A 25834-nucleotide genomic window follows, 5' to 3' on the forward strand; every position below is an offset into this window, starting at 1 on the left:
AGTTTCACGATCATATAGCCAGTAAATGAATGAGCTGGGATATGAATGAGTGAACAAATTCCTGTTACCATACCATATTTGATTTCATGAAATATGTATGTTTTGTCATAAGAAGAGCTGTTAAGCTAGCCAGTTTTATTGTATCTTTAATGTTTTCAATAGGCAATATATTCATTGAAAAAGTACTAAAAAAAAGCATGGTAAGTCTGCCTCCCACCGCTATTCCCTCTCCACCTACTTCTCACAGTATTTCCCACCTCCGCTCCAGATACTCATTTTAATAGTACCTTGTATATGCTCCCATGCATTTTGTATGCAGGTATGAGTAAATATGAATATATATCCTCATCTCCCTCTCCCTTTATTTTACACAAAGGGTTAAAGTTGGTCCATTTAGGCTATTTGCTATTGTTAAGACTTGGCTACCTCTTTGGTGCAAAGTATACCACAAAGTGAATCTCTGATTGAATTAATTATCTTTCATCTTGGAGAGATTCTTCATGCAGAGAGTTCAATTTGTTTAGATGGTAATTTCATATTGAAATCAGTTTCAGGCCAAACTCCAGCACTGCCAAGTCTTACGTAACCAACAGAAGCTGAGCTTTCAACCAGCTGCCATATGTTGTAAGGAATAAAACCAGAGGACTGATGAGATAATTCTTATGAAACAAGTTCTCACTGTCAGAGTCTCTAGGAAAAATATATCTGGAGTGGAAGGCAGGGGAGGGCATATGACCTTTATCAAGCTTATCCACCATAGTGGAAATTATGTCTGTACAAAACCAAATGTTTGTTACCATAAATTCTGCATCACAATTAAAATCCAAACAGTTTTTTTTTTTTTTTAAGCAGTCAACTCAATCAAAATCCAATACTTGAGAATGAATAGCTTCTTTGAAACCACACTAACACTTAAATATGGTTAAGACCCTGATGGCCAGTCCTTGTGTCTGAGTGATTCCCTGGGCCCAGCAAAGGGACCACGTTTCCAGAGCCCTGAAGACAAGGGATAACACCCCAAAATATGGTCTGATTTTCCACTCCACGTTCATTGGCCAGGCAGCTGCTAAGAACAAAGGCTCATCTCCCAATACCTGGCCAACAAATGCAGCATATCCTCATAAATTGATTGCTTCTCTGAGGTGCCCTCAAGTGTATTTGTGGAGAAGCTTCAAGAACAAGTCAAGGAGCAGCTGTCCTTCTATGAGACTGAAGAGATTCCATGAAAGAATCTGGATGTCATGAAGGAGGCAATGGTTCAGGCAGAGGAAGCCGCCGCTGAGATTACTAGGAAGCTGGAGAAACAGGAGAAGAAACGCTTAAAGAAGGAAAAGAACAGCTGGCTGCAGTTCCCCTTGCATCTTCAGAAAACAGCATCAGTGCTCAGGGGGAGTGTAAGGAGACAAGTGCAAGACCCAAAAAGAAGAAAGTGAAAGCCCCAGGAGGCTTCTCAGGAGAATGGCACAGAAGATTCGTCGGCCTCTTTCTCCAAACCCAAGAAAAAGAAATCTTTTTCCAAGGAGGAGTGAGTTAGTAGTGATCCTGAAGAGACAGCCGGCAGTGGAAATCTTCCCAAGAGGAAGAAATCTTTCCCCAAAGAGGAACCAGTTAGTGACGCTGAAGAGTCAGGAAACAAGAGTGCCCCAAAGAAAAAGAGGAAATTCTCCAAAGAGGAGCTATAAGCTGTGGACCGGAGGAGGCTGCTGGCAGCAAGAGCAGCAGTTCCAGGGAATGAAAAAGTTCCAAAAGCTCCCCCAGGAAGATTAGAATGGACCTTTCCCTGGTGGGGCGTAACCTGCAGGGATACTTCCCAACCCATCTCCTGTATCCCAATAAAAACAAATTCACAAGAATAGATAAATAAATAAGGTTAAGACTCAAATGCAGAAATTTGGTTGGTTGAAAGGCTAATTAAACTTCCAGCTTGCTCAAATAGAATTACAAATAGGCCAAGTAGTGTTTTTCACAGCAGTCACTGGAATCACCCACACTGGACAGCTGTGAGGTATGTTGAGTCCTGAGACAATAAGGAATCCAGGCATACATCAGACAGCCTCCTGTTGTCCTTTCTTGCCATCCAGAGATTTGTGGATGTGGAATGACACCACCGCCAGCAAGTGCAGCCTTGATGAGTCCAATTCTTCATCTCCATGAGTAGCGAGTTGTAGGTGACAAGAGGGAACACACTTTACCTTTAAGTCTTCTGATGCATTTCCTTCCAATTAAAGTACCTCTGCAGTGAGGTCCTCTAGGACTCCAGGGCGACTGCCCTGCACCCAGAGTCACTCACGCCTGCACGTCCACAGCTGCTCGTCCCAGATTTCAGGTGTCAATGAACATGGCCCACCAGGAACTGCAAGCTGGCTGTCTTTGAGGGGAAACCACCTTTGTCTTGGCATTTCTGGAGTCCTTCCCAGCCTTACCACCAGCTGTTTCCAGTTCTGTGAAGCTCAAAGAAGCAAGGCAGAGAAAGGGCTCAAGTTAGACACCCAGTGAGGTCCCATTGTCTGCTCCTTCTTTGCACTGCGATTCAAAACTGCTAGAAATTCATGTTAACAAAGGGTTATTATGTGTCATGCTTCTTAAGAAAACACCCCCTTTTCCCTTTCTAATAGACTGCTTAGTAACATATATACATGTTACTTACAGAATATTCATGTAAGGTGCTTTCTGGAGTGGTTTGGCTTCGTCCTCCTTGAGGGTGAAGCTCTGGGGGCTCCAGAGACATGCGTGGAGGACGAGGGCTGGGAAAAGCGTTGGTCTTACTTCAAAGTGACACTATACAGAGTCCCCCTCCCGAAGCTGCTTCTCTGGAGCTCAGCGACTTTGATTTGCCTGTATTTTCTGTCCCCAGGTACTGGCGGAGGGCACTGGGCATGCAGGTGCGCTATGTGCGCCACGAAGACTATCAGTTCTGTTACTCCTTCCGCGGCAGGCCTGGGAACAAGCCTTCCATCCTCATGCTCCACGGATTCTCTGCCCATAAGGACATGTGGCTCAGCGTGGTCAAGGTGCAGTCCTAGAGCCTTCTCTCTTCGGAGGGTGTCACTCAGTCAAGAAGAGGTTTCCACTTGGACACGGTGTCATCAACAGGGGTAGAAAGCCAGGGGAACCCAGAACTGTGGCTCAAATCATCCTAAAATTAATGCAGTATATTATTCAGATCCTTTTATCAGACAAAATTTACTGAATTGAATGTTATTTGTAAAATCTGTGCCTTAAAAATCATTTCACCGTATGAGTATTTCTTAGGGAAGATTTCTGACACTCACCTTCATCTCAGGCCTGTCATGACTATCAAGATCCAGCTTTTAAAAACTCACTTGTTTTTTTATACTCCAAGATTCTCCTCTTCCTTCCCCTCCTCCTCCCTTTTCTGTTTCTCCTTCTCCCCTCCCCATCTCCTTCCGTCTTCCTTCTATTTCTGCTTTTTCTTTTCCTTAGCCCTTTAGAGAAACAGTCTTGATCTGGCAGCTTTCTGGGATAGTTTTCCAAATCACTCCCCTTCTGTCCTGGTTTACTTGGGTGTGGCAACTTGCTTTACTGGTAAGAGTGAACAGCTGGTGAAGATGGGGGCTGGGAGAGGTCTTGGGAGGGAAGCACCCCAGGCTCCCACCTCAAGCAGGACCGTACCCGAATGACCCCAAGTATGCTTCACACCAGGAGGAAAAGGCTCATACATCATCTACTTCCTTATGTTCTTTTTTTTTTTGGCAGTACGCGGGCCTCTCACTGCTGTGGCCTCTCCCGTTGCGGAGCACAGGCTCCGGACGCGCAGGCTCAGCGACCATGGCTCATGGGCCCAGCCGCTCCGCGGCATGTGGGATCCTCCCGGACCGGGGCATGAACCCGTGTCCCCTGCATCGGCAGGCGGACTCCCAACCACTGCGCCACCAGGGAAGCCCCTTCCTTATGTTCTTATTTCCAAATTTCACTATGAGGACAGTCATCCTCATGCCTTAATGAACCTCTCACTTGCTGTCTCCATCTTTCATATAACTGGATATTTGTTTATTGATAGCTGATGTTTCTCAGATTCCTGGTTAAATGTGGCACATATTTAAATGGAAGAAGGTGTTTAGGATAAAAATACCCTAGGAATTAGACCCAATGCAGGAAAAAAAAAAAGTTGAAACCAGAATTAGGACGATCAGACATGGTTCTTAGGAAAAGCATTGCTCCTGTGGGCTCTGGAGCTGGACAGGACTCTGGGAGAGCAGAACTATCCCTTATAGTCCCAAGTCAGTGGCTGCATGACTAGAGTTAAGTGTGGAAGGGGTGAGGGAAAGGAGAAGGATGTAGTACCTGCCAGGTGGTGTCAAGAAAGAGCAAAGGACGCAGGCCTGCTACCCTGACCTTTGTCCCCCCTTTCCAGTCATTCCCCCGAGTCCCCTTCCATTTCTGTATTAGATTTTGGGGGTTTCTGCTCCCTATAAGGCTACTGGCAATGTTTATTCACATCAGCTGTTACTAGGGTAAGATACTGGGTGGTCCAGGTTCATAACCTCCCAGGGAGTGGCTGTCCAGGTCACTTGGTAAGTGGGGGTAGCCTCCCCAGAAAAATGGGCAGACATGTTCTACACTGCACATACTGACACTCTGTGCCTGTGTATCCTCAGTTCCTTCCAAAGAACCTACACTTGGTCTGCGTGGACATGCCAGGACATGAGGGCACCACCCGCTCCTCCCTGGATGATCTGTCCATAGATGGGCAAGTCAAGAGGATACACCAGGTAAGCAGGAGGCTCCACCAAAAATTGCCCAGGTGGGTCTTGCCCACTATTGCATGCCCAAGTCTAAAGAGCAGGCAAGGGAGTTCCATTCTGACTCAACCATTCTCTAATGCATCCTGTCTGCAAGTAATTGCAAACAAAATGGCAGCAGCCCAGTGGTGTCCTTGGTCAGCTGTGGAGGACCAGGGCTTATTGCAGACTGTTCTCCTCTAAGCCTATTGCAGTTGTTTCTAAGGAAATGCCATCTGGGCGTTTTCTCAGCTCTTCAGAAAGGGAGTTTAGAATTCCTCAAGACCATTTATTTTTTTAGAGTCTATTTTTCTGCTTACCAGCTACATGATGACAATAACAGCATGTCTGCCTACTTGTAGAGGATGGGGAGGGTGCTCTTTGCATTTTGTTCTAGTTTAGTATCTATCTTCAGCCGCCTCTGACTGGGCTTTCAAGGTCTTGGGGCTCATGAACTATTTCAAAATTTAGTGGTTCATAAGCTTCAAATTGACTTATTTTCCCCAGTTGAGGATATTTATTTAATGCCTGCCCCTCTCCCCCCATTGAACTGTGTATTCTGTTGAGGTCAGGAACATTGTTTCTTTGACTCTTTGCTGTATCCTCAGCAGCTGACCATAGTTCCTTGTACATAATAGACACCCAATAAATATTTTTTAGGGGAACGGGCAGGTGGGTGGATAGTTGGTTGAATGGTTGGATAGATGGAAAGTTGGATGGATGGTTGGATGAATGGTTGGATGGTTGAATAGACGGATGGGTGGCTCGTTACCTGAATGGATGGTTGGATGGATGGGAAGGCCTGTAAATTAGGGCAGCAGTCAGCAGACTGTGGCCCGTGGGCTCTGTTTGGCCTGCCACCGAGTTTTGTAAGGTAAGTTTTACTGGGACTGAGCCACACTCACTCGTTAACATGTTGTCTTTAGCTGCTTTTGTGCTACGACAGGAGAGTTGAATAGTTGCAACAGAGGTCACGTGGCGCACAAAAATTTTCCCTAGAAAATATTGACTCTCGGAACTTTATTTTAAAAGTTTGCTGACTGATGAATTAGGAGAATCCTTGTTGATTTTATACTTACAAATGACCCTTCAGTAACCTGTGTCAGGTAAAGAGAAGTACATGCATGTAACGGGGCTCATCTGGATAATAGATCCAGTAGATTCCAGATTCCCTTTCATCAACAGTCCTTTTCACTTGTCCCCATAGGAAGTACAGAGGTTTTCTACTCTGTAATCACCACTGTCATTGTCCACAGCTGTATAACCAAGCCTCTTTCTCATTTCCCTTCCTAGTTTGTAGAATGCCTCAAGCTGAACAAAAAACCCTTCCACCTGATAGGCACCTCCATGGGCGGCCACGTGGCTGGGGTGTATGCTGCTCACTACCCATCAGATGTCTGCAGCCTGTCTCTTGTGTGCCCTGCTGGTGAGTTACGAGGCTGAAATAACCCTATGAGTGACTTGAGCACAGCGGGGTCTGAATCTCTGAAGACATAAATGGCAATGTCTGCTCTGAGTGTTTTTTTTTTTGTGGTACGCGGGCCTCTCACTGCTGTGGCCTCTCCCGCTGCGGAGCACAGGCTCTGGACGCACAGGCCCAGTGGCCATGGTTCACGGGCCCAGGCGCTCCGCGGCATGTGGGATCCTCCCGGACCAGGGCACGAACCCGTGTCCCCTGCATCGGCAGGCGGACTCTCAACCACTGCGCCACCAGGGAAGCCCTGACTGTGTTTTTAGAATCATCTTTTTGACGATATTTTAGAGATACTAATCAGATTACTTCAGTGATAGATACAATAGTTGTATAACCATAATCATAACCATATTTCTTTTTATTTTAACATCTTTATTAGAGTATAATTGCTTTACAATGGTGTGTCAGTTTCTGCTTTATAACAAAGTGAGTCAGTTATACATATACATATGTGCCCATATCTCTTCCCTCTTGCATCTCCCTCCCTCCCACCCTCCCTATCCCACCCCTCTAGGTGGTCACAAAGCACCGAGCTGATCTCCCTGTGCTATGCGGCTGCTTCCCACTAGCTATCTATTTTACATTTGAAGAATATGGAATGCTTCACGAATTTGCATGTCGTCCTTGAGCAGGGGCCGTGCTAATCTTCTCTGTATTGTTCCAGTTTTAGTATATGTGCTGCTGAAGCCAGTGCTTGAGTTTTAAAATACAGAGCCAGCCTTGTTCCACAGAGTTTGTGGTGGTTAATTTAAATGTGTATAGTACTTTACAACATTTAAATACTTTGAAATATAATGATAATATTAACATCCAACATTTATTGAATTCTTATGAGCTAAGAATTTATATGGATTTAATTCTTGCCTTAACCTTATGAGGTGAAGGTACTATTATCGTGCCTCTTCCTTTTTTTGCTGAAAACTCAGAGATCTTGATTCATTATAAGATTTTTTTAAATTAATTAATTTATTTTTGGCTGTGTTGGGTCTTCGTTGCTGCACGCAGGCTTTCTCTAGTTGTGGTGAGCGGGGGCTACTCTTCCTTGCGGTGTGTGGGCTTTTCATTGCTGTGTCTTCTCTTGTTGTGGAGCACAGGCTCTAGGCACGGGGGCTTAGTAGTTGTGGCTCCCAGGCTCTAGAGCGCAGGCTCAGTAGTTGTGGCGCACAGGCTTAGTTGCTCCACGGCATGTGGGATCTTCCCAGACCAGGGCTCGAACCCGTGTCCCCTGCATTGGCAGGTGGATTCTTAACCACTGCGCCACCAGGGAAGTTCTACAAGATTTTTTTTGTTTTAATCAACAAACTTTAGTTTCTCTGTTCTTACAGGTATTCATGTCAACTTGAGCTGTAACGTGTCCCCTGAAATTATGATCTGAAGTTGGATTTTTATTTTTATTTTTAAAATATGGTACTTCATGAATTTGCATGTCATCCTTGCATAGGGGCTATGCTAATCTTCTCTGTATTGTTCCAATTTTAGTATATATGCCCCTGAAGCGAGCACTAAAGTTAGATTTTAAATTTTTTTAATATATATAAGCCTTCAAACTTGGATTTACAGTGTGTTACTGAGAAAAATCTTAATTTTTCTCCTTCTTCCTTCACTTGCTCCCCTCCCCACCCCTGGTACTTTATTGGAGTGTGGTTTACACATAATAAATTGTTCAGATTTTTAGTGTATATCTCAGTGACTTTTTACATATGTAATTCTTATCCAGATCGATTTAGTATGCCCATTTTATAGGTGGGAACATAGAAGTAATTACGTTAGTGCTGGAGCCAGGATAGGGACTGACCCTAGGCTGTCTCACTCCAGAGCCCAAGCTGTGGTTTTGGGGGGAAGTCCTTTCACATTCACTACCTCTTTTATATGTAACTCATACTCATTACCTCCTTTACCCGGTAGAATCCAGCCATGAATCAAACTTGTACACCTTCCACTGAAACATAACTGAATTTACCTTTGAAATCTTTTACTTACTCTGAAAGTTCAGTTTTCAGGTCTGTTAAGCTCATTGAAATCAAAGGCAAGCTCCCAAAGGGTTTTCTCTTCTCCTTTTCCCAAGCACTGTGTCTGAAATCATTTAGTCTTATAAAGTTTGAGAATTGGAGGAATAGCCCCTCTGGAAGGTTATTTAGATTTTAAATCACTTACGGAAGGTTAGATCTTAAATCACTTATGGAAGGTCTTTTTTGAGTTTATGTTCATTTGCTCAGAGAAAGAGTTTTACCCCCGAGTTTCCATTAGAAGTTTAGAATTACATTTGTTTATATACGAAAATGAAAAGATACGCTTTTTTTACTTTGAAATAATTTTACATTACAGAAATGTTGCAAAGATAGTACAGAGAGGCCCACATGCCCTTGACCCAGTTCTCCCCTTTAACAGCTCATGAACCTCAGTAAATTTGTCACAACTAGGAAACCAACACTGGTTCATTACTGTTAACTAAACTCCAGGCCCTATTTGGATTTCATTAGTTTTTCCACAAATGTCCTTTTCTGTTCCAGGATCCAATTCAGGCTATACCACATGACATTTAGTTTAGGATTATTTTTAAAGCAGAAGGAAATAGATCATGTAATCTGCCCATGGCATCATGAGAGCCACACGATACCCATGTTAGATTTAGAGGAGTTGCTGAATATAGGAGTTTTATAAAGTGTGGACTTCTGTGGCACAGTATGGATGCCACTGCCTCTCTTGCAAAGCTCTAGCTCTTCAGCTAAGTTAAACACCTGGAAATTTGCTCAGTGTTGGAAATGAAATTAGCTTTACCCTCCTGTATACGTCAGCTCATGTGAAGTCTTGGTGTCGTGCTTCAGGTGATAGAAAATAATGGTCAATCTCAAAGCTGTTCCAGCTCAGGATCGCCTCATGCTCCCCTGGGGGAGGAGGGACTATGTGGGGGACAGCTCACAAGGGCACTCATTCTCGCTGTGTTTATGGATTGACCCCAAATAAGAGATTATTAAGCGGGTCCAGGCGGACGGAAGGAGTAGTCAGTCGCTCTAGTCCAGTCATGCATTTCACCAGGTCTCCTCTCAACCATACGGATGTGAAAGGGGCTCAGGCAAGCTGTCTTCTAGACTGGTGCTCCTTAAACTCTATCCTACGTATGAATCCCCTGGCAACTTTAGTGAGATTCTGATTTAAGAGGCTTAGGGGAAAGGCTGAGATGCTGCATTTCTTATGGGCTCCCAGTACTGCTGGTCCATGGACCACAGTTTGAGTAACGAGCCCCTAAAGTATTCTGAAGAATTTTTTTCTATGTTTCTCAGAGTGTGGTTCTGACTTTGAGCAAGGATGTCAGTACCAATGAAAAAGAAATCTACTGGTGAAAAACACCAGGAATATATTAGTTCTGGGCTGATACTGGAAGTTCTCTATATAAAATGGGGTTTGGTAAGAAGGTAGATATATTGCCAAGCTGTTTGGTTTGAATCCCACAGGTCTGCAGTACTCAACTGATAATCAATTTGTACAACGGCTCAAAGAACTGCAGGAGTCGGCCGCCGTAGAGAAGATTCCCTTGATCCCATCCACTCCAGAAGAGATGAGTGAAATGCTCCAGCTCTGCTCCTATGTCCGCTTCAGGGTGCCCCAGCAGGTAACGTGGTCTCAGAAGCAGTGTGCCTGCCCTCTGTCCAGGGCTCAGGTGGCCAGCACCTGCTTTCTCCTTGCGTTCCTGCCTTGTACTCATCTGTTCATTCATTCAACAAGTATCTGTATCATGCCCGTGATGTATCCGGCACTGTGCTTCAGCACCGTGGGGAGTAAATAAGTCAGAGAAGGTCCCTGGGCAGATGCAGGCCAGTGGGGGAGGCAGACAATTAACAAGAAGACAAATAATTACAGATTGTAATAAGTATTATAGAGGAAATGAAGATGGTGCAGTGATTGAAAACAGGGGAGGCCGGAGAAGCTTTGATAAGCCTCTGTGAGACAGCAGCATGGGCAGCGATGGATAAAACACGGTCAATTCAAGATGCTGGAAGGAGGCCAGGGTGACTGGAGCCCAGAGGGTGAGGGAAAGAATGGGTTGAGAAAAGGTTGGAAAGGGATTCTGGAGCTGAATCAGAGATTCTTATTTTTTAAAAAAATCTCAGGACCCCTTTACACTCTTAAGAATTATTGAGAACCCCAATGAGCATTTGTTTATAGAGGTTATAACTATTGATATTTACCATATTAGAAATTAAAACTCAGAAGAACTTAAAACACAAGGATACACAGCACTTATTTCATTAGCCTTCAGAATGATGACATTATCCCTCATTATGTAGGCTCTGAACATCAGTATGCTTTAGAGAGAATGAAAGTGAAAAAGACAAGTGACATTTAGTGTTATTATGAAAATAGTTTGACGTCTTGGACTCCCAAGAACCTCTTTGAGAACCACTGGGCTAGATCATGTAGGACCTTATAGGTTATGGGAAGGAGACTGGAGTTTTTCTAAGTACAGTAAGAGAAACACTGAAGATTGTAGGTGAGCACAGACAGAAGCAGAGAAACCCATTAGGGTGCTGTTGTGGCTTGGAGATGAGGGTGGTGTAGACTGGGGTGGTAGCAGTGGAGATAAGACCGGAGAAGCTTTGGAAGGAAGAAGACAGGACTTACTGGCAAATTGGAATGAAATATGAGGGAAGGTGAGGAGTCCTGGGTGACTTTCTGGTACTTCAGTTGGATAAAGGTAGTGTTTTCTGAGTAAGAGAAGGAGACGGATGGTGGGCTTGAGTGATAAGCTAAGAGCTCCATTTTGGATGTTTGAAGTTCAAGTTCCCTGTGAGACCATCAAGTGCAGGTGTCAAGTAGACAGTTGGCTCTACAGGTGGAGCTGAGGAAAGTCTGGCCTGGAGTTGTACAGTTAAGGCCATCAGCCAATGATGATATTAAAGGTCTTGGGTGTAAATGAGGTTGTGTAGGGAAAGTGTGGGGAAAACCAAGAGAGGAAAGTGTGGGGAAAACCAAGAGAGTCTGAGGCTGAGTCCTCACAATAGCAAATTATCTCACTCTGTTGCAGGAACTGGACCCTGCCTCAGGGTGGGGTGGGTCCTCCTAGGAGTTGATAGAATGGGCTCTATTTAGAAGTTGTGAACATGACTCATGCATGGGTGTGGCCCATCTCTGAGGAAGCACCCAGAATCAGATTCTGCGGTATGTTCTATCCATGAAATCCTCTTTTCAGTCGTGACATTGCACTGATCCCCTCTCCACTGATCTCTTTCCAGAATAGAGTGGCCAAACAGGGTTTCAGAAATTTCCATGTTTTGAGTCGTCAGGGATGTGAAAACACTGGGAGAAAATAAATGCAGGTCCCAAAGTCTTTTCTGGAGCACCCGAGCACTCAGCCCATTGTGTCACATTGTGTTATGGTCGTCTGTTTGCTTGTTTGTGTCTTCCATTCTTACCTCTGTAAGAGCAAGGACTCTGTCTTTGGCTGTTCTTGCATGAGGTAGCTCCTAGGTATAGATTCGATGGATCAGTGGATGGGAGGAAGCCAGGATAATGCAGGGATGGAGAATGGATGTGTAGGAAGATACAGGATAGATGGATGCATGAACTGATGCATGAACTGATGTATGTGCATGCATCGATGATTTAGGGATGGTGAAAATAGCTGGATGGCTGAATGCTTGGTTGGATGGATGGGAAAATGTCTGGAGATAGCAGGGATGGAGGGTGGATGGATTGGTGGATGCAGGATAGATGGATACATGGGTAGACATATGCATATATGATTCAGAGGTGCAGGATGGATAGGTGATGGAGGATGGATGGGCAGATGCAGGATAAGTGGACACATGCATAGACATGTGCATGTCTGAGTCAGAGATGCAGGATGGATGGGTAGTTGGGTAGGTGGAGGATGGGTGGATGGAAGATGGATAGATGCATGAGTGCAGGATAGATAGTAGAACAAAGAAAATGTCTGATGCTCAGCACTGTGTGTTGGACAGCTTGCCATTGGTCTCACCTGTGGGCTTCCACTTCCCGAGTAGTCAGATTCTGTCATGCTCCAGCGCTTTAGTCCAGAGCAGTTACGGCAGGATCTTCCCACTTCAGTCAGTGCACAGGACTCCTGAGAGTGCAGTTAAGGGGTTCAGACCATTCCCAGGGAGATGAGAGGAGTGATGGCTGATAATGTGAGCCCTGGACACTACCTCAAGAACCCTGAGGCGGGGGAAGAGGCGGGCCGTGTTCCTTCTGGCCACAGTACCTCTCTGGGCCCATCTCGCAGGTCCCGGAGGCCTGTCCTGTCCACCTGTGCTGCTGCCTCACAGCCCGCGGCAGGGAGGGCCAGGGCAGTGTCACACAATGAGCACAGGACACTGGAAGCCTTCCCACAATTTCCGCATTAGTTTATTTCTTCATTGTTTGAGAGGCCCTTCATCCCCAATGGTTTAATGTTTTTTAAATAGACCTGTTTTGCATTGGGTATTACTGAATAATTACTTGATATTATTTCCATCCTGATTGTGTCTCAGGCTAAGCGGAGATTTTCTCAAAGGTAAAGCAGCTATCAGGCCATCTCGGGTGTATTTTACATGCCGCAGGGGACCTTTGGCTTCACAGTATTACCAAAGTTCCTTTCTAATGAGAAAGAAAAAAGCCACTTATGAACCTGACTCCCCATTACATTGCATGATAGTACATCATGGGAATTTGGAGGATCAGGCCCTACAGACCTTGACAATGCCCTAAACTGCTGGACTTCTTTTCCTTCGTTGTCCCAGACCCATGTGAGGCCTGAGGATATGAATCTTCCCTTGCCTTCTGACTTTGGGTTATTTATCCTCAGATCCTGCAAGGCCTTGTCGACGTCCGCATCCCTCATAACAATTTCTACCGAAAACGTAAGTAGCCCTGCGTTAAGCTCTCTGAACTTGTGTGACAAGTCAAGCTTTATGGGTGGCTGGCTCTTTTTTCTTACATTTCTGAGACTGATAGTTTTCTGGGGCCCCTCAAGAAAAAAGCAGTGGCTTAGACTCAAAGACTGTCTATACTCGGTGGTGTCCACAGCACAGCCCAGCATGCACTCACTTTATTTTCCTTCTGTCAAAAGTGTTTTTGGAGATCGTCAGTGAGAAGTCGAGATACTCCCTCCATCAGAACATGGACAGGATCAAGGTCCCGACGCAGATCATCTGGGGGAAACAAGATCAGGTACGTAGCGTGTCCCTGTGACCTCCTGTGTCAGTCACACCGGGCTCTGAGGAAAAGCTAGAGGTCATTTATAATGGGAGCCTGGCTGGTTTCTGATCCCAGGAAGAGGTGGCACACACCTGGTCCAGGTGCCAGTGTTCACGGGGAGCAATCATTCTGTGAGCTGAGAGCAATGACATTGACCTCTTAAAATGTAAGGCAATTTTTTTTTTAAACACGCTTACAAGCTTTATTTTATAAATGTATTTATCTTATTTTTTTATTTATTTTTGGCTGCGTTGGGTCTTCATTGCTGTGCGCGGGCTTTCTCTAGTTGCAGCGAGCGGGGGCTACTCTTCATTGTGGTGCTCGGGTTTCTCATTGCGGTGGCTTCTCTTGTGGCAGAGCACGGGCTCTAGGTGCGCAGGCTTCAGTAGTTGTGGCTCACTGGCTGTAGAGCGCAGGCTCAGTAGTTGTGGCGCACGGGCTTAGTTGCTCCACGGCCTGTGGGATCTTCCCGGACCAGGGCTTGAACCCGTGTTCCCTGCAGTGGCAGGAGGATTCTTAACCTCTGAGCCACCACGGAAGCCCGTAAGGCAATTTTAAATCATTTTTGCAAATTATTTTTCTCAAAGCCATATAATCAAATGGTACATAAAACTTCAAAGAGTACAAAAAGATTTATAATGCGAACTTGGTCTCTTTAACATTCCAGATCCCAATTCCCATTTCTTTGAGGCCACACTTACAGTCTTGTGTATATTTCTTAAATTTTCTAAGGCAGGAGTTGACAAACGTTTTCTGTAAAGGGCCTGGTAGTAAATATTTGCAACTTTGCTGGCAATAAGTTCTCTGTCACATCTACTCAACTGTGCTGTGTGTTGCAAAAGCAGATGTGGGGACATGCAGACAAATGGCAGGCAGAGCTCCAGTGAACCTTAAGTCACAAAACAGGCAGGGGACCGTTGTTTGCCCGCTCCTATTCTAAGCATATATCAATATGCGTAAATAAGTTTATCTGTAAGTTTTCCAAACATGCTATATATATACTATTTTGCACCTTAGTTCACATATATAAGAAAGGTACACCTTGGAAACCATTTCACGTCAGCCCATACAGATCTACTCATTCTATTTTAAAAATATTTTATTTTGAAATAATGACAAATTTATAGAAGAATTGTAGAACTAGTACAGAGCACTCCTATGTTGCTTTACCACATGTCACCTGTTTTAACTGCTTTATTGAAATATAATTCACATGCTGTAAAATTCGCCTTGTGCACCCCACTGCAGCCCAGTCGTAGAACACTTCTGCCACTCCCCAGAGTTCCCTCTTGCCCATTTGCAGTTAATCTCCATTCCTATCCCAGCCCCATGCAACCACTGATCTGTTTTTTGTTTCTGTAGTTTTGCCTAGAATATAGTTTTCTAGAATTTTCATAAAATGGTATCGTATTGCATGTAGTCTTCTGCGTCTGGCTTCTTTCACTCCAGCATAATGTTTCTGAGGTTCATCCATATTGTTGCATATACCAGCCGTTTGTTCCTTTTTATTGCTGAGTGTCATTCCATGGTATGTGTGTACCACATCTTATTTATTACCAACTTTTTAACAGTTGCCACACTGGCTTCATCATCCTCATCTAGACAGATCTAGAAATATGTATTTTTGGACCATTTAGAGTAGGTTGCTTACATTATGTACCTTTACCCCCAATATTTCAAGGTGTATTTACTGCAAACCAGGATATTCTCTCACGTAATCACAGTACGTTGTCACATTTAGGAAGCTTAACATTGATGCAATAGCTTTTAACTAATCTACAGTCCATATTGCAAATTTATTTGTTGTTTCAGTAACGTCCCACATAGACCCCTCCTCCTGCCCCCTGAACCAGGATCACATACGGCATGTCATGTCTCTTCCATCTCCTTCAATATGAAATGTTTCCCTCAGTCTGTCTTTATCTTTTGTGACATTGAGATATTTGAAGAGGGCAGGCCAATTATTTTACAAAATGTTCCTCAGTTTGAGTTTTTTGCTGTTTCCTCATGATTAAATTCAGGCTATATATCCCTGCCATATATCCCTTATCTCATGTGTCATAAGATATCACATCCTCAGAGGGACAGTGTCTTTCTGCCACTGGGTGATGGGGATTTTTTTTTTTTGGCCACGCTGTATGGCATGTGGGATCTTAGTTCCCCAACCAGAGGTTGAACCCATGCCCCCTGCGGTGGAAGCACAGAGTCTTAACCACTGGACTGCCAGGGAAGTCCTGGTGATGGGAATTTTGATTGTCTGGTCACGACGTCTTGTTTTCTTCATCTAGACTAATTGTTTCTCCCCTGGCAACTGATAAGCAGTCTCGGGGGAGGCACTTTGAGACTGTGCAGATATCCTGCCCCTCATCAAACATTCCCCTTAGATTTATCATTTGTGAATGATCCTTGCCCAAAACAAAATTTTGTGTTCTTTTTGGGAGCTGCACAGTACTCCATTATATGGCTCTGCCGCAGTACATTTAACTAGTGCCCTATTGATGGTCACTTAGGTCATTTTCAATTTTGCCATTAAACAACACGTCAGTGAACATCATTATACGTGTGTGTTTGTGGAGTGTTGAGAGCATATCTGAAGGGTCAGTTCTTAAATGTGGAATCGCTAGGTCAGAGGCTTTGTACATTTTTAAATTTTGAGAGGCTTTGTCAGGTGGCTCTATTAGTTTACTAGGGTTGCTGTAACAACGTACCACAAACTGGGTGGCTTAAACAACAGAAATTGACTGTCTCACAGTTCTGGAGACTGGAAGTCCAAGATCAAGGCGTCAGCAGGTTGGTTCCTCCTGGGAGCTCTGAAGGAGAGTCTGTTCCATGTCCCTCCCCAAGCTTCTGGGAGTTTGCTGGCAGTCTTTGGTGTTCCTTGGCTTATAGACGCATCACCCTCATCTCTGCCTTCATCGTCACATGGCATTCTCCCTGTGCCTATGCATCTCTGTGTTTAAATTTCCCCTTTTTGTAAGATGCCAGTCATACTAGATTAGGGGTCCACCCTGCTCCAGTATAACCTCTTCTTAACTAATTACATCTACAATGACACTATTTCCAAATAAAGTCACATTTTGAGGTTTGGGGGGTTAGGACTTCAACATATGGATTTGGGGAGGGGGCACAATCAACCCATAATAAACCCTCCAAAGAAATACTCATTTATACCCCAGAAGCTCCCCTTTGGTTTGCAACTGTTCTTTAGAAATCATATCTTATTGAAAGTTCTTGGAAAGTTAAAAGCAAGAGGAGATGGTGGGAAATGGAGCCCACAGGCAGACAGAATTACAGTGTCTGTTAAAGGGTATCTAGCAGTCTTATGCTGTTGACAGTCGTGAGAAAGGAAATTAGAGTAAAGCTTTCCCCGTTGAGACAGCTCCCCTGTGGACACCAAGGTGAAAGCCACCATTGTGAGCCCTGGGCAGGCTGCACATCCCCACTGTATGTGTGTGAAAGCACAGGCAGGAAGTCAGGCTGCACCACAAAGGCTCACGACTGCGGAGGACCCAGAAGAGACTGGGGAGGGGGAGCCAGGTCTGTACGCCTGGCGCAGGCGGGGAGGCAGCGGTGGTGGCGTCGTCTGCGTGCAGCTGTCTCACGTCAGCCAGGTGCAGCCGAGAATGCACAGCACAGGAACGAGGGCATCCAGAGGAGGGAGGCCTCCTGTGCTTCCTTCGCGCCAGCCAGGGACTGAAAGCAGCTTTGTGGACGCCTGATAGGAAAAGTGGGACCCAGGCTGGGCCAGCAGGGAGCCATTCAGTCAGAAATCAGAGTCAGAACAATGAAGGCCTTTCTTCATTCTAAAAATCCCAAAGGTGATGTGGGCTCTTGGGGACCAACAGGGAGAGGCGAAATCCTGTCATGCTCCCCATTAGCTGTTCCTTTTTGCATTTTTGCAGCCCAGGGTGCTCTGCATTCTGCTCATCACCCCGCTTCCCAGTGGGCGGCAAATCTTGGTTTTAATGATCTGGGTTGATGAGGCTAAAGCTCAAAAACAGACAGTGCTCGAGTTTGTTGGGGTTTTGCTCTTGCTCTTATGGATGGAGGGGCCCACCTTGTCTGGGATGAGTTGAAGGTGAACGTGACTAAGAGAAGGGGAGTCAATACAAACCAGACACCAAAGGAGGGTGTTGGGGAGAAAGTCGGTAGGTTGGCGTTAAAGTAGCAAGGTAACCCAGGTGAAAATGAAATTGCGTTGTTCAAAAGGTGTTGGCCCTGGAAAAGTGGTGGCCTCCACGTTGGAAAAGCACTCCCTGTTATTAACAAACTTCAGTGCCAGAGGTCCCACAGCTCAGGGACCCCCCAAAGGACCTTCAGGAGATACTCCTCCAGCTTGTGATAATTAGTCTTCCCCTCTTGCGCGTCTCCTGTGTGGCCTCCCTACAGCTTGGGCTCCCCTAGTCCAGGAGCAGGGTGCGTTCTCCTGGCCCAGCCTGATCACATCACTGGCCGCTGTCCTTGACATAGCCCCACGGCCCCCAGCTGCCCTCAGACTGAGGCCTGGCTCCCGGCGTGGCTGGAAGAGTGGGCCCCCTCTGTCCCACCCCACATCCATCCCCACTCAGACAGCACCAGGCTCCTTGCTGTCCCCTGCATTTGCCATGATCTCCCACCCTTGGGCTGCTCCCTCTTCCATGAATTCCCCTTCCGTGTGGTTTCTCAGCTCCCAGGATCCTCCCCCATCAGAGTCCTCGCTACATCGTGCTGCATTTGTCTGCTGTCCTGTCTGGCTTCTCCACCAGACCAGGATGTCCTCAGGGCAGGGTCTGTGTTTCCACCTCAGTAATGCCGCCAGCGGCACACCTCCTAGCGCTGAGTTGCAGGATAAAACATGAGGCATGTGGTCACTTCCGTCAGAGAGCCACAAGCCCCTACACTGAAGTGACTTCATCCTAAAAGTCACCCCTGCCAGGCCTGGATGGGAGTTCTGTCCACAGAGCGCACAGGGGTCTGAACCTTTTCCGTCTAGTTTCCTCTCTCATCCTGCAGGTGCTCGACGTGTCTGGGGCGGACATGTTGGCCAAGTCGATTGCCAACTGCCAGGTGGAGCTCCTGGAAAACTGTGGGCACTCGGTGGTGATGGAGAGACCCAGGAAGACAGCCAAGCTCATTGTCGACTTCTTAGCTTCTGTGCACAGCACAGACAACGACAAGAAGCTGGACTGAGGCCCCAGTGGCAGCCTGCACTCTGCACCCAGCATCCACTCCCATCTCCAGAATCTGATGCAGCCACCACTTCTCAGGGATCCTGCCCCAAATGCGGTGGGAGCGCCAGCGTCCCTGAGGAAGGCAAGTCCTCCAGCCCCAGTCTCTACAGATCCACAGAGCTTCGGTGGCCACGAGGAAAACTCCAAGATGTTTGTCACAAAATGCACATTCACATGGAACGAAATAAGAAAACCCATCCATGAAATCTACCCAGAAGTCTTCAAGTTCATGTCACAAAGCGCCCATATTGGACCATAACCACTGGGGACATTTTCTTTAAGATGTTCCTCACAGACTGAGGCTCGAGGTATTTCTGTTGCTTCTGACACTCTCCCGTGCATGCTCAGTGGCTGTTTGAGGAGCGTTAGTCCCCATTCACCAAGCCCCTCCTGTTTATGTCTAATTTAAGTTTACGTAGAGTCCCATATGTGAATGCAGCCCGTCAACTGCAAGACCACGGAGGAGCACGGCAGGCTGTAGAAAACATTTACCCATGCAGAAGGGCGTGTTCGGCCTTGCCAGCTCTCAGAGCAGCAGAGGACACAGGTGGGTGATTTGACCAGCACCCCTGTGTCAGGTATGTCTTGAGTGAACCCGGGACAGCTGCAGTACAAAGAACACCTGGCAGGGTGGGTTCCCTGGGGATAATTTATTATTTTTTAAAAGGAACTAATAAAGCAATAATGTTCTAGACATCTATCTAAATAATCAGACTCGGGTTCCGCTCCCAAGCACCTCTTTTCTATCTTGCTGTGCTATTGAAAACCCTTGGATGTAAAATACTAGATTGTTAATGAATTCTGTGAATTCTGTGAACAGTAATGTGATTGAAAATAAATCTAAACCGCTGTAAAAGTGACCACAATGACATAAAATAAATTTAATAAGTCTAGATCAGCAACATGCAAGTGGTTTCTGGTTTTGGGTGTTTTTTTAACATCTTTATTGGAGTATAATTGCTTTACAATGGTGTGTTAGTTTCTGCTGTATAACAAAGTGAATCAGCTATACATATACATACATCCCCATATCTCCTCCCTCTTGCGTCTCCCTCCCACCCTCCCTATCCCATCCCTCTACTGGTTTCTGTTTTTAAGCTCTTAATGAAGTGCAATGTTGGCAGATGTTCTGTTAACTTTAAAATGTGTTTTTTAAAGTAAGGCTTGTTCTACAGGCATTGGAAGACCTTGCTTATATGAGTTGCTACTTTCATTTCCAGAAATCATGTTTGCAATTTTTATTCAATTGAAATTATATATCAATTTTTAAAAATTTATTTATTTATTTTTGGCTGTGTTTGGGTCTCTGTTGCTGCGCACAGGCTTTCTCTAGTTGTGGTGAGCGGGGTCTACTCTTCGTTGTGGTGCGTGGGCTTCTCATCACGGTGGCTTCTCTTGTTGCGGAGCATGGGCTCTAGGGCGCATTAGGACTTCAGTAGTTGTGGTGCATGGGCTCAGTAGTTGTGGCTCACGGGCTCTAGAGTGCAGGTTCAGTAGTGTGGTGCATGGGCTTAGTTGCTCTGCTGCATGTAGGACCTTCCCGGACCGGGGATTGAACCAGTGTCCGGCAGGTTCTTAACCACTGGAAGGCAGATTCTTAACCACTGCGCTACTAGGGAAGTCCTGAAATTATATATCAAAAACAAAAGGCATGAGTTATCAAACTGTTCCTTTTGACTCTCTTCTGTGGCATTTAGGAACCTAAACTCCCCAGGAGATTCACTCTTTCAAATCTTCTTACAGAGTCTGCAGCCATATAGTTCTGGAAATAAAGTGAGAACTTTGGTGAACATTGTGGTCTAAATTGGAATTCAGGACTTGGTCTGAATATTTTAGTTTATCAAGGAAGAGTAGAATATAGATCTTAAAAACAAGAGATGTGAAAATGTGACATCAAACTTGTGGGGTGCAGCTAAAGCTGTGCTCAGAGGGAAATTTATAGGCTGAAATATGTATATTAGAAAAGAAGAAAGGCTAAAAAATAAATAATTTAAGCTTCTATTTTAAGAAGCTAGAAAAAAAAAGTAAATAAATCAAACCTAGAAAAAAATAGAAGGAAATAATACAAATGAGAGCAAAAATCAATGAAGCAGAAAAGAAAGCAGATACTGGACATGTTGCTTGTTCCAGTCTCCCATATTCACCAAAAATTCTGAGCCTAGTAAGGCTCTGGGAGGAGTCAGTCTTGATAGGTTTGGGTAGGGAGAGATGGTTTCCTTGGGGAAGAAGAAGCCTGAAGAAGCCCCAGACCTGGGATAACTACCCCAGATCATTAAGCCTGTTAGATGCAGGAATTGTTATGTCCTGGGTTGAACTAAGAATCAGGTCCAAAGGAGCCAGTGCACTGCACCCTCAGTGGGGTCATCCAGAAAGGGGCATGTGCTGGCCATCCCACCTGGAAGGATAGTGGGCAAGGTGTGCAGGACACGGCTCCCACCTGGAAGTGGAAAGCGCTCCACTGTCACTGGAAAGCGTCACTGGAACCCACACCGCCTGCAGTGGAAGCGCAGGGTCTTAACCACTGGACAGCCAGGGAAGTCCCTTGAGAGTTTTGTTTTTTAAATTTATTTATTTGTGGCTGCACTGGGTCTTCGTTGATGCGCGCGAGTTTTCTCTAGTTGTGGCTTGTGGGCTCTAGAGTGCAGGCTCAGTAGCTGTGGCGCACTGGCCTAGTTGCTCCGCGGCATGCGGGATCTTCCCGGACCAGGGCTTGAACCTGTGTCCCCTGCATTGGCAGGCAGATTCTTAACCACTGCACCACCAGGGAAGCCCGAGAGTTGTTTTTGACAAACCTGCAAAGTGAGTTTTCAAGTTTCTCTCTTGGCCCTGCAATTCTGGTCCCATGGTGCTAGGAAGACTTGAAAGCAGAAAAGCACATCTCCCTCTTGAGCCCCACTTCCTGCCTTTGTGATTATGAAGAGCCTGCTGGTTACTGCCCCACTGGGCCCTTTGGAGTGTCTTTAATGACGGTCTTAGAAAGAAGAAGGGGGTCAATCATCACAGCCCTCCCTCAAAGACTGCCCGAAGCTTCTGAAATAAGAGTGGAAAGCCCCAGGAATCACAAGTGGGCTCTTCCCTCACTGCCTGGAGCAGGGTTGTCGAGGCTGCTAGGGATGGAGCCTCCAGGCAGATGTTGAAGAGGCTGAGGGACCAGCAGTGTTTAGAACTCAATCTGCCCGTTAGTCTGGGCTTCTTGTTCTGGGCAGAAGTGACACCAGGAGTGACTGATGCAAGACATTGGATGGAGCTGCCCATGTGTGTAAGTCTATCTTCTAGTTCGCCATCCCAGGGAAACTTAGTTGTTGCTTTGTCTAAAGGAGGTCCCCAGAAAGTACTGGGAAATTGTAATGTATGTCAGGCCAGGCTGAATCATGTAAATTACATGACTGAATCATGTAAATGTGCCAGGCGCTATTCTAAGTGTTTTCCATGCATCACCTTATCAAGCTCTCACACAGCCCTAAAAGGGACATAGGACACTGTGCCCATTTTACAACCAAGGAGACCAAGGCATGGAGAGGTTAAGTGTCTTGCCCAAGCTCACACAGATAACAAATAGAGAGAAGCCTCTTGGTTTATGATTGAAGGTGTCTTGCAAAAACCGTGCTTTCACCGGTTCAGGCAGGAGCTGTCTTGCTCAATTTCTAGCAGAGCCTGGGGCCCTGTTGGCTCGCCTAGACCAGGCCAGTGTGTGGCAGCTTCAACCACAGATCACTGAGGTCACACCTTGGGCCCCTGCATGTGGGATCTAGTTCCCTGACCAGGGATCGAACCCGGGCCCCCTGCATTGCAGGATGAATTCTTTACCACTGGACCACCATGGAAGTCCTTGGGGTACAAAAGCCTTTCTGTGTTCCCTGTTTCCTGTTTGTAGAAAAAGGCTTTAGTTTTCGAGGCCTTCCCTGAGTTCCTGAAGAGCAGATTCAAGAAGTTACTAATTAGGAAAGTGAGGGAATGCAGAAACAAAGTAAAAGCAGTTAAGAAACAATAGTTCAGTAATAAAACACAGTCCTAGTTCCTCCTGGAGGGATATACATAACAATCCGACACATATCTTTGAGTTGCTCGGCTGGAACTATGGACCCACCCTACACCCCCTGCAGGTGGAGGATGGTGACTACATGCTGAGCACAAGCACTAGACCCCAGACAGGTTGGAACCAGAAGGTTGATGAATAGGATTCCTGAAGCATCACCTGTTACCTCACCACCAAACAATTGGAAGAAAGTCGTCCACCCTGCAGCCCTCACCCCAAACGTTGCCTTTAAAAGCTCTTCCCTCAAAGCCATTGGAGAGTTTGGGTCTTTTGAGCATGAGCTGCCCCTGCTCCTTGCTTGGCCTTGCCATAAACCTTTCTCTGCTCCAAACTCCGACCTTTCAGTTTGTTTGGCCTCACTGTGCCTCAGGCACATGAACTTGGGTTGACCAAGTCTTTTATTGAAAGTAGCAATTTAGGACTTCCCTGGGGGCGCAGTGGTTCAGAATCCCCCTGCCAATGCAGGGGACATGGGTTCCAGTTCTGGTCCGGGAAGATCCCACTAGCCGCGGAGCAGCTAAGCCTTTGCGCCACAACTACTGAACCTGTGCTCTAGAGCCCACGAGCCACAACTACTGAGCCCACGTGCCACAACTACTGAAGCCCGTGTGCCTAGAACCTGTGCTCCGCAACAAGAGAAGCCACCACAATGAGAAGCCCGCGCAGCGCAAGGAAGAGTAGCCCCTGCTCACCACAACTAGACAAAGCCTGTGCGCAGCAACGAAGACCCAACACAGCCAAAATAAATAATTAATTAATTAATTTTCAAAAAGTAGCAATATATTGGGTCTATTTCAGAAATGTTTGCTGAAATACTCTTAGGCTGGGTTCGAGAGCATTTTTTAAAAAAACTCTCATAGTCTCCCTCTGTCTCTTTCCAAGTCTTTCTGTCTCTGTCTCTCCTCCCCCACCCCTTGCCCCCTCTGTGTTTCATCACTTTGTCTCATACCCATCTGTCTCCATCACCCACACAGACTCTCTTAACAGTTGGGAACCTGATTCTTCTGATCCTTCAGTCTTTCAAATCTTCCAGCGTCACTCCGTTAACCATACAGACGGGCTTTCCCATCAGCCGCTCCTCCTGCCCCTTTCATCCCTCCCACACTGGATGACGTTCATACAACCCTTCCATTCCTCGAAAGGAGGCAAAAAAGCAGTGCGAGTGGTCACAGATGGCGCAGTGGAAATGTCCTCAGGTTACCTGCCGCAGTCAGGGCCAGAGGGCAGCGGTGCTGGGGCTGCTGTCCTGGTATCTCCAGCTACCCTTGGGGCCCAGTGTTGCTCTCTGGGCTGGAGATCACCAGGATGTGGGCCTGGGGTTGCCAGTGCCTGTGATGGGATGAGGGTCTTGTGGGACCATAAGTCTAGTCAGGGTGAGGGAGAGGATGTCCTCTGAGCAACAGGACAGCCCCTCTCTCTTGGCTCCTGGAGGAAACTTTCTTTCCATGGTTTCTGGATCTTTGGTCTCTAAACCCTCAGGACAATGACTAGGAACCTCAGGGCACATGTAGAAGGCTGCCAAGCTCCAGCAGGGGATGAGAGGAGAAGAAGGGATTCTTAGGGGCAGGAAGTGGCAGCAAGGTGACAATCCCAGTGACCCAAGGTGAAAGCTGGCTGGGATTGGGTAACTTGCTGAAGGGCAACTATTAGTGTGAGTGTAGGTCTGCAGTCCCTTACCACATCTCACAGAGCCAGATGTGATACCGAATTCAGAAATTTCAGACTTTACAGAGGTGGTATTTTATGTATACCATACGTTGTGCAACACCCCCAGTGGGATCTGGGGCAGCTTTACATGATCAAATGCATTCGTATTTCTGCTGTATGCTCTATGCGTATCCACAGCAAATGGGACAAAAGCTATAAAGAGCTTCACCTCAGTTCGGATTAAGCATTATGCCAGATGAAGAAAGATTTGGTTTCTGGATTTTTCTTGGATGTCAGGATTGCAGATAAGGGACAGTGAACCTGCACTCCCTGTCCCCTCTCTCTTACCTTGGTGGGTGGGGGTTGGAGCTGACATCTTGAGGAAGAGTCTGTTCTTCCAAGGTGGAAGGAGAGGCATCCAGATGGGTGTGGTCCACGGCTCCACCTTGTGACCATTAGGGGCAAGTCCTGAATTTTATTTAACAATTATCAGTATTATAAAAGTGATGCCCTGTCGCGTTAAAATAAATCACACAAAATGAATGCTAAAACATTGTGAGCATCTCTTATACCCTCCACACAGCCCCACCTGTCTTCCATCAGTCCACTTGGAACCCTTCTAGACATTATACTTATGTATATATGTATGTGCACACACAGACACAGACATATGTGTAACTGGATGAGGCAGGTGCTGAGCCCAAGTTTGACTGCTTGCCGCTCGAAAGGTCAGTACTCGAGAGACAAGTGTTGGTGAAAAAAGTTGTTTTGTTCAGGAGGCCAGCAACCTGCGAAAATGGTGGACTAATGTCTGAGACCATCTCCTAGTTGTGGGTTAGAGGACAAAGGTTTTAAAAGGGAGTTTCAGGAGTGCACAAGCAGGGGGCTACGTGCAGAACAGCACGGTCAGCTCCAATAATCATCTTGAGATGGGTCGTGCAGTGGTCTGGTCAGTGTCATCTTGGTGTTTTTAATGTGTACTCAATTAGTAATTTACTCCAAGGTTGGTCTGCTTCCACCTCCTTAAGTTCAGCCCCTGGAATTTTCAAACAAGCAAGATTAATTCTCTCGTAGTTAGACATGGAAGGAATTTTGTAGCCGGGAAGGCTCCACAGGGTCCTGCTTGGTTTCAATCCCCCCTTTTCTTTGCTACCCTTCAATCCTGAGGGGAACAGGGGTGGGACAAGAAAGGGAATAAAGTTTTGGATAGGGAGATTAATCATAAACTTGTCGAGGGAACTCAGTTTTCGGAGAACTCGGTAGGAGTTGAGTGCCAGACACAGGATAGCAGTGGTGAGCCAACAAAGACAAGACCCCAACCTCATGGGCTTTACACTCAAGTTTTGGCAGCCCCGAGGCCCTCTCCCATGTATACCCCTGACTCATATCACACAATTGGTGGTAATACCGTGCAGTGTGGAGAAAACCATCTGAAGTCAGATGGCCCAATCCACCACTTATAACTGTGATCTTGGGCAAGTAACTTAGCCTCTTGTACCTCTGTACAGTTTCCACCTCTGTAAAATGGGGA

The 25834-nt window shown here is 46.1% G+C and overlaps 1 protein-coding gene and 2 non-coding genes across 10 annotated transcripts in view; 1 reads left to right on the plus strand and 2 right to left on the minus strand.

Moving 5' to 3' along the window:
• Window positions 1-19524, plus strand: part of ABHD6 (abhydrolase domain containing 6, acylglycerol lipase) — an 89045-nt gene extending 69521 nt beyond the window's left edge. For all 8 annotated transcript variants that reach the window (XM_089918145.1, XM_022572742.2, XM_022572745.3 and 5 more), the window contains 7 exons: window positions 2855-3011; window positions 4620-4733; window positions 6036-6168; window positions 9669-9826; window positions 13019-13073; window positions 13283-13383; window positions 18403-19524. In XM_089918145.1, the coding sequence (XP_089774271.1) occupies window positions 2855-3011; window positions 4620-4733; window positions 6036-6168; window positions 9669-9826; window positions 13019-13073; window positions 13283-13383; window positions 18403-18579 (895 nt within the window). In that variant the 3' untranslated portion in view covers window positions 18580-19524. The remainder of the gene's footprint in view (window positions 1-2854; window positions 3012-4619; window positions 4734-6035; window positions 6169-9668; window positions 9827-13018; window positions 13074-13282; window positions 13384-18402) is intronic.
• On the minus strand, window positions 6804-6910 carry LOC115803161 (U6 spliceosomal RNA). The gene has a single exon (XR_004023831.1). It is a non-coding gene; the product is annotated as a U6 spliceosomal RNA (small nuclear RNA).
• Window positions 7615-7719, minus strand: LOC115803162 (U6 spliceosomal RNA). Its single transcript, XR_004023832.1, has one exon. It is a non-coding gene; the product is annotated as a U6 spliceosomal RNA (small nuclear RNA).
• Window positions 19525-25834: the final 6310 nt, after the last annotated feature.

This window comes from Delphinapterus leucas, chromosome 10 (genome assembly GCF_059928025.1).
Source record: "Delphinapterus leucas isolate spDelLeu-1000000601 "Yukka" chromosome 10, BTC_Dleu_Yukka2, whole genome shotgun sequence".
NCBI lineage: Eukaryota > Metazoa > Chordata > Mammalia > Artiodactyla > Monodontidae > Delphinapterus > Delphinapterus leucas.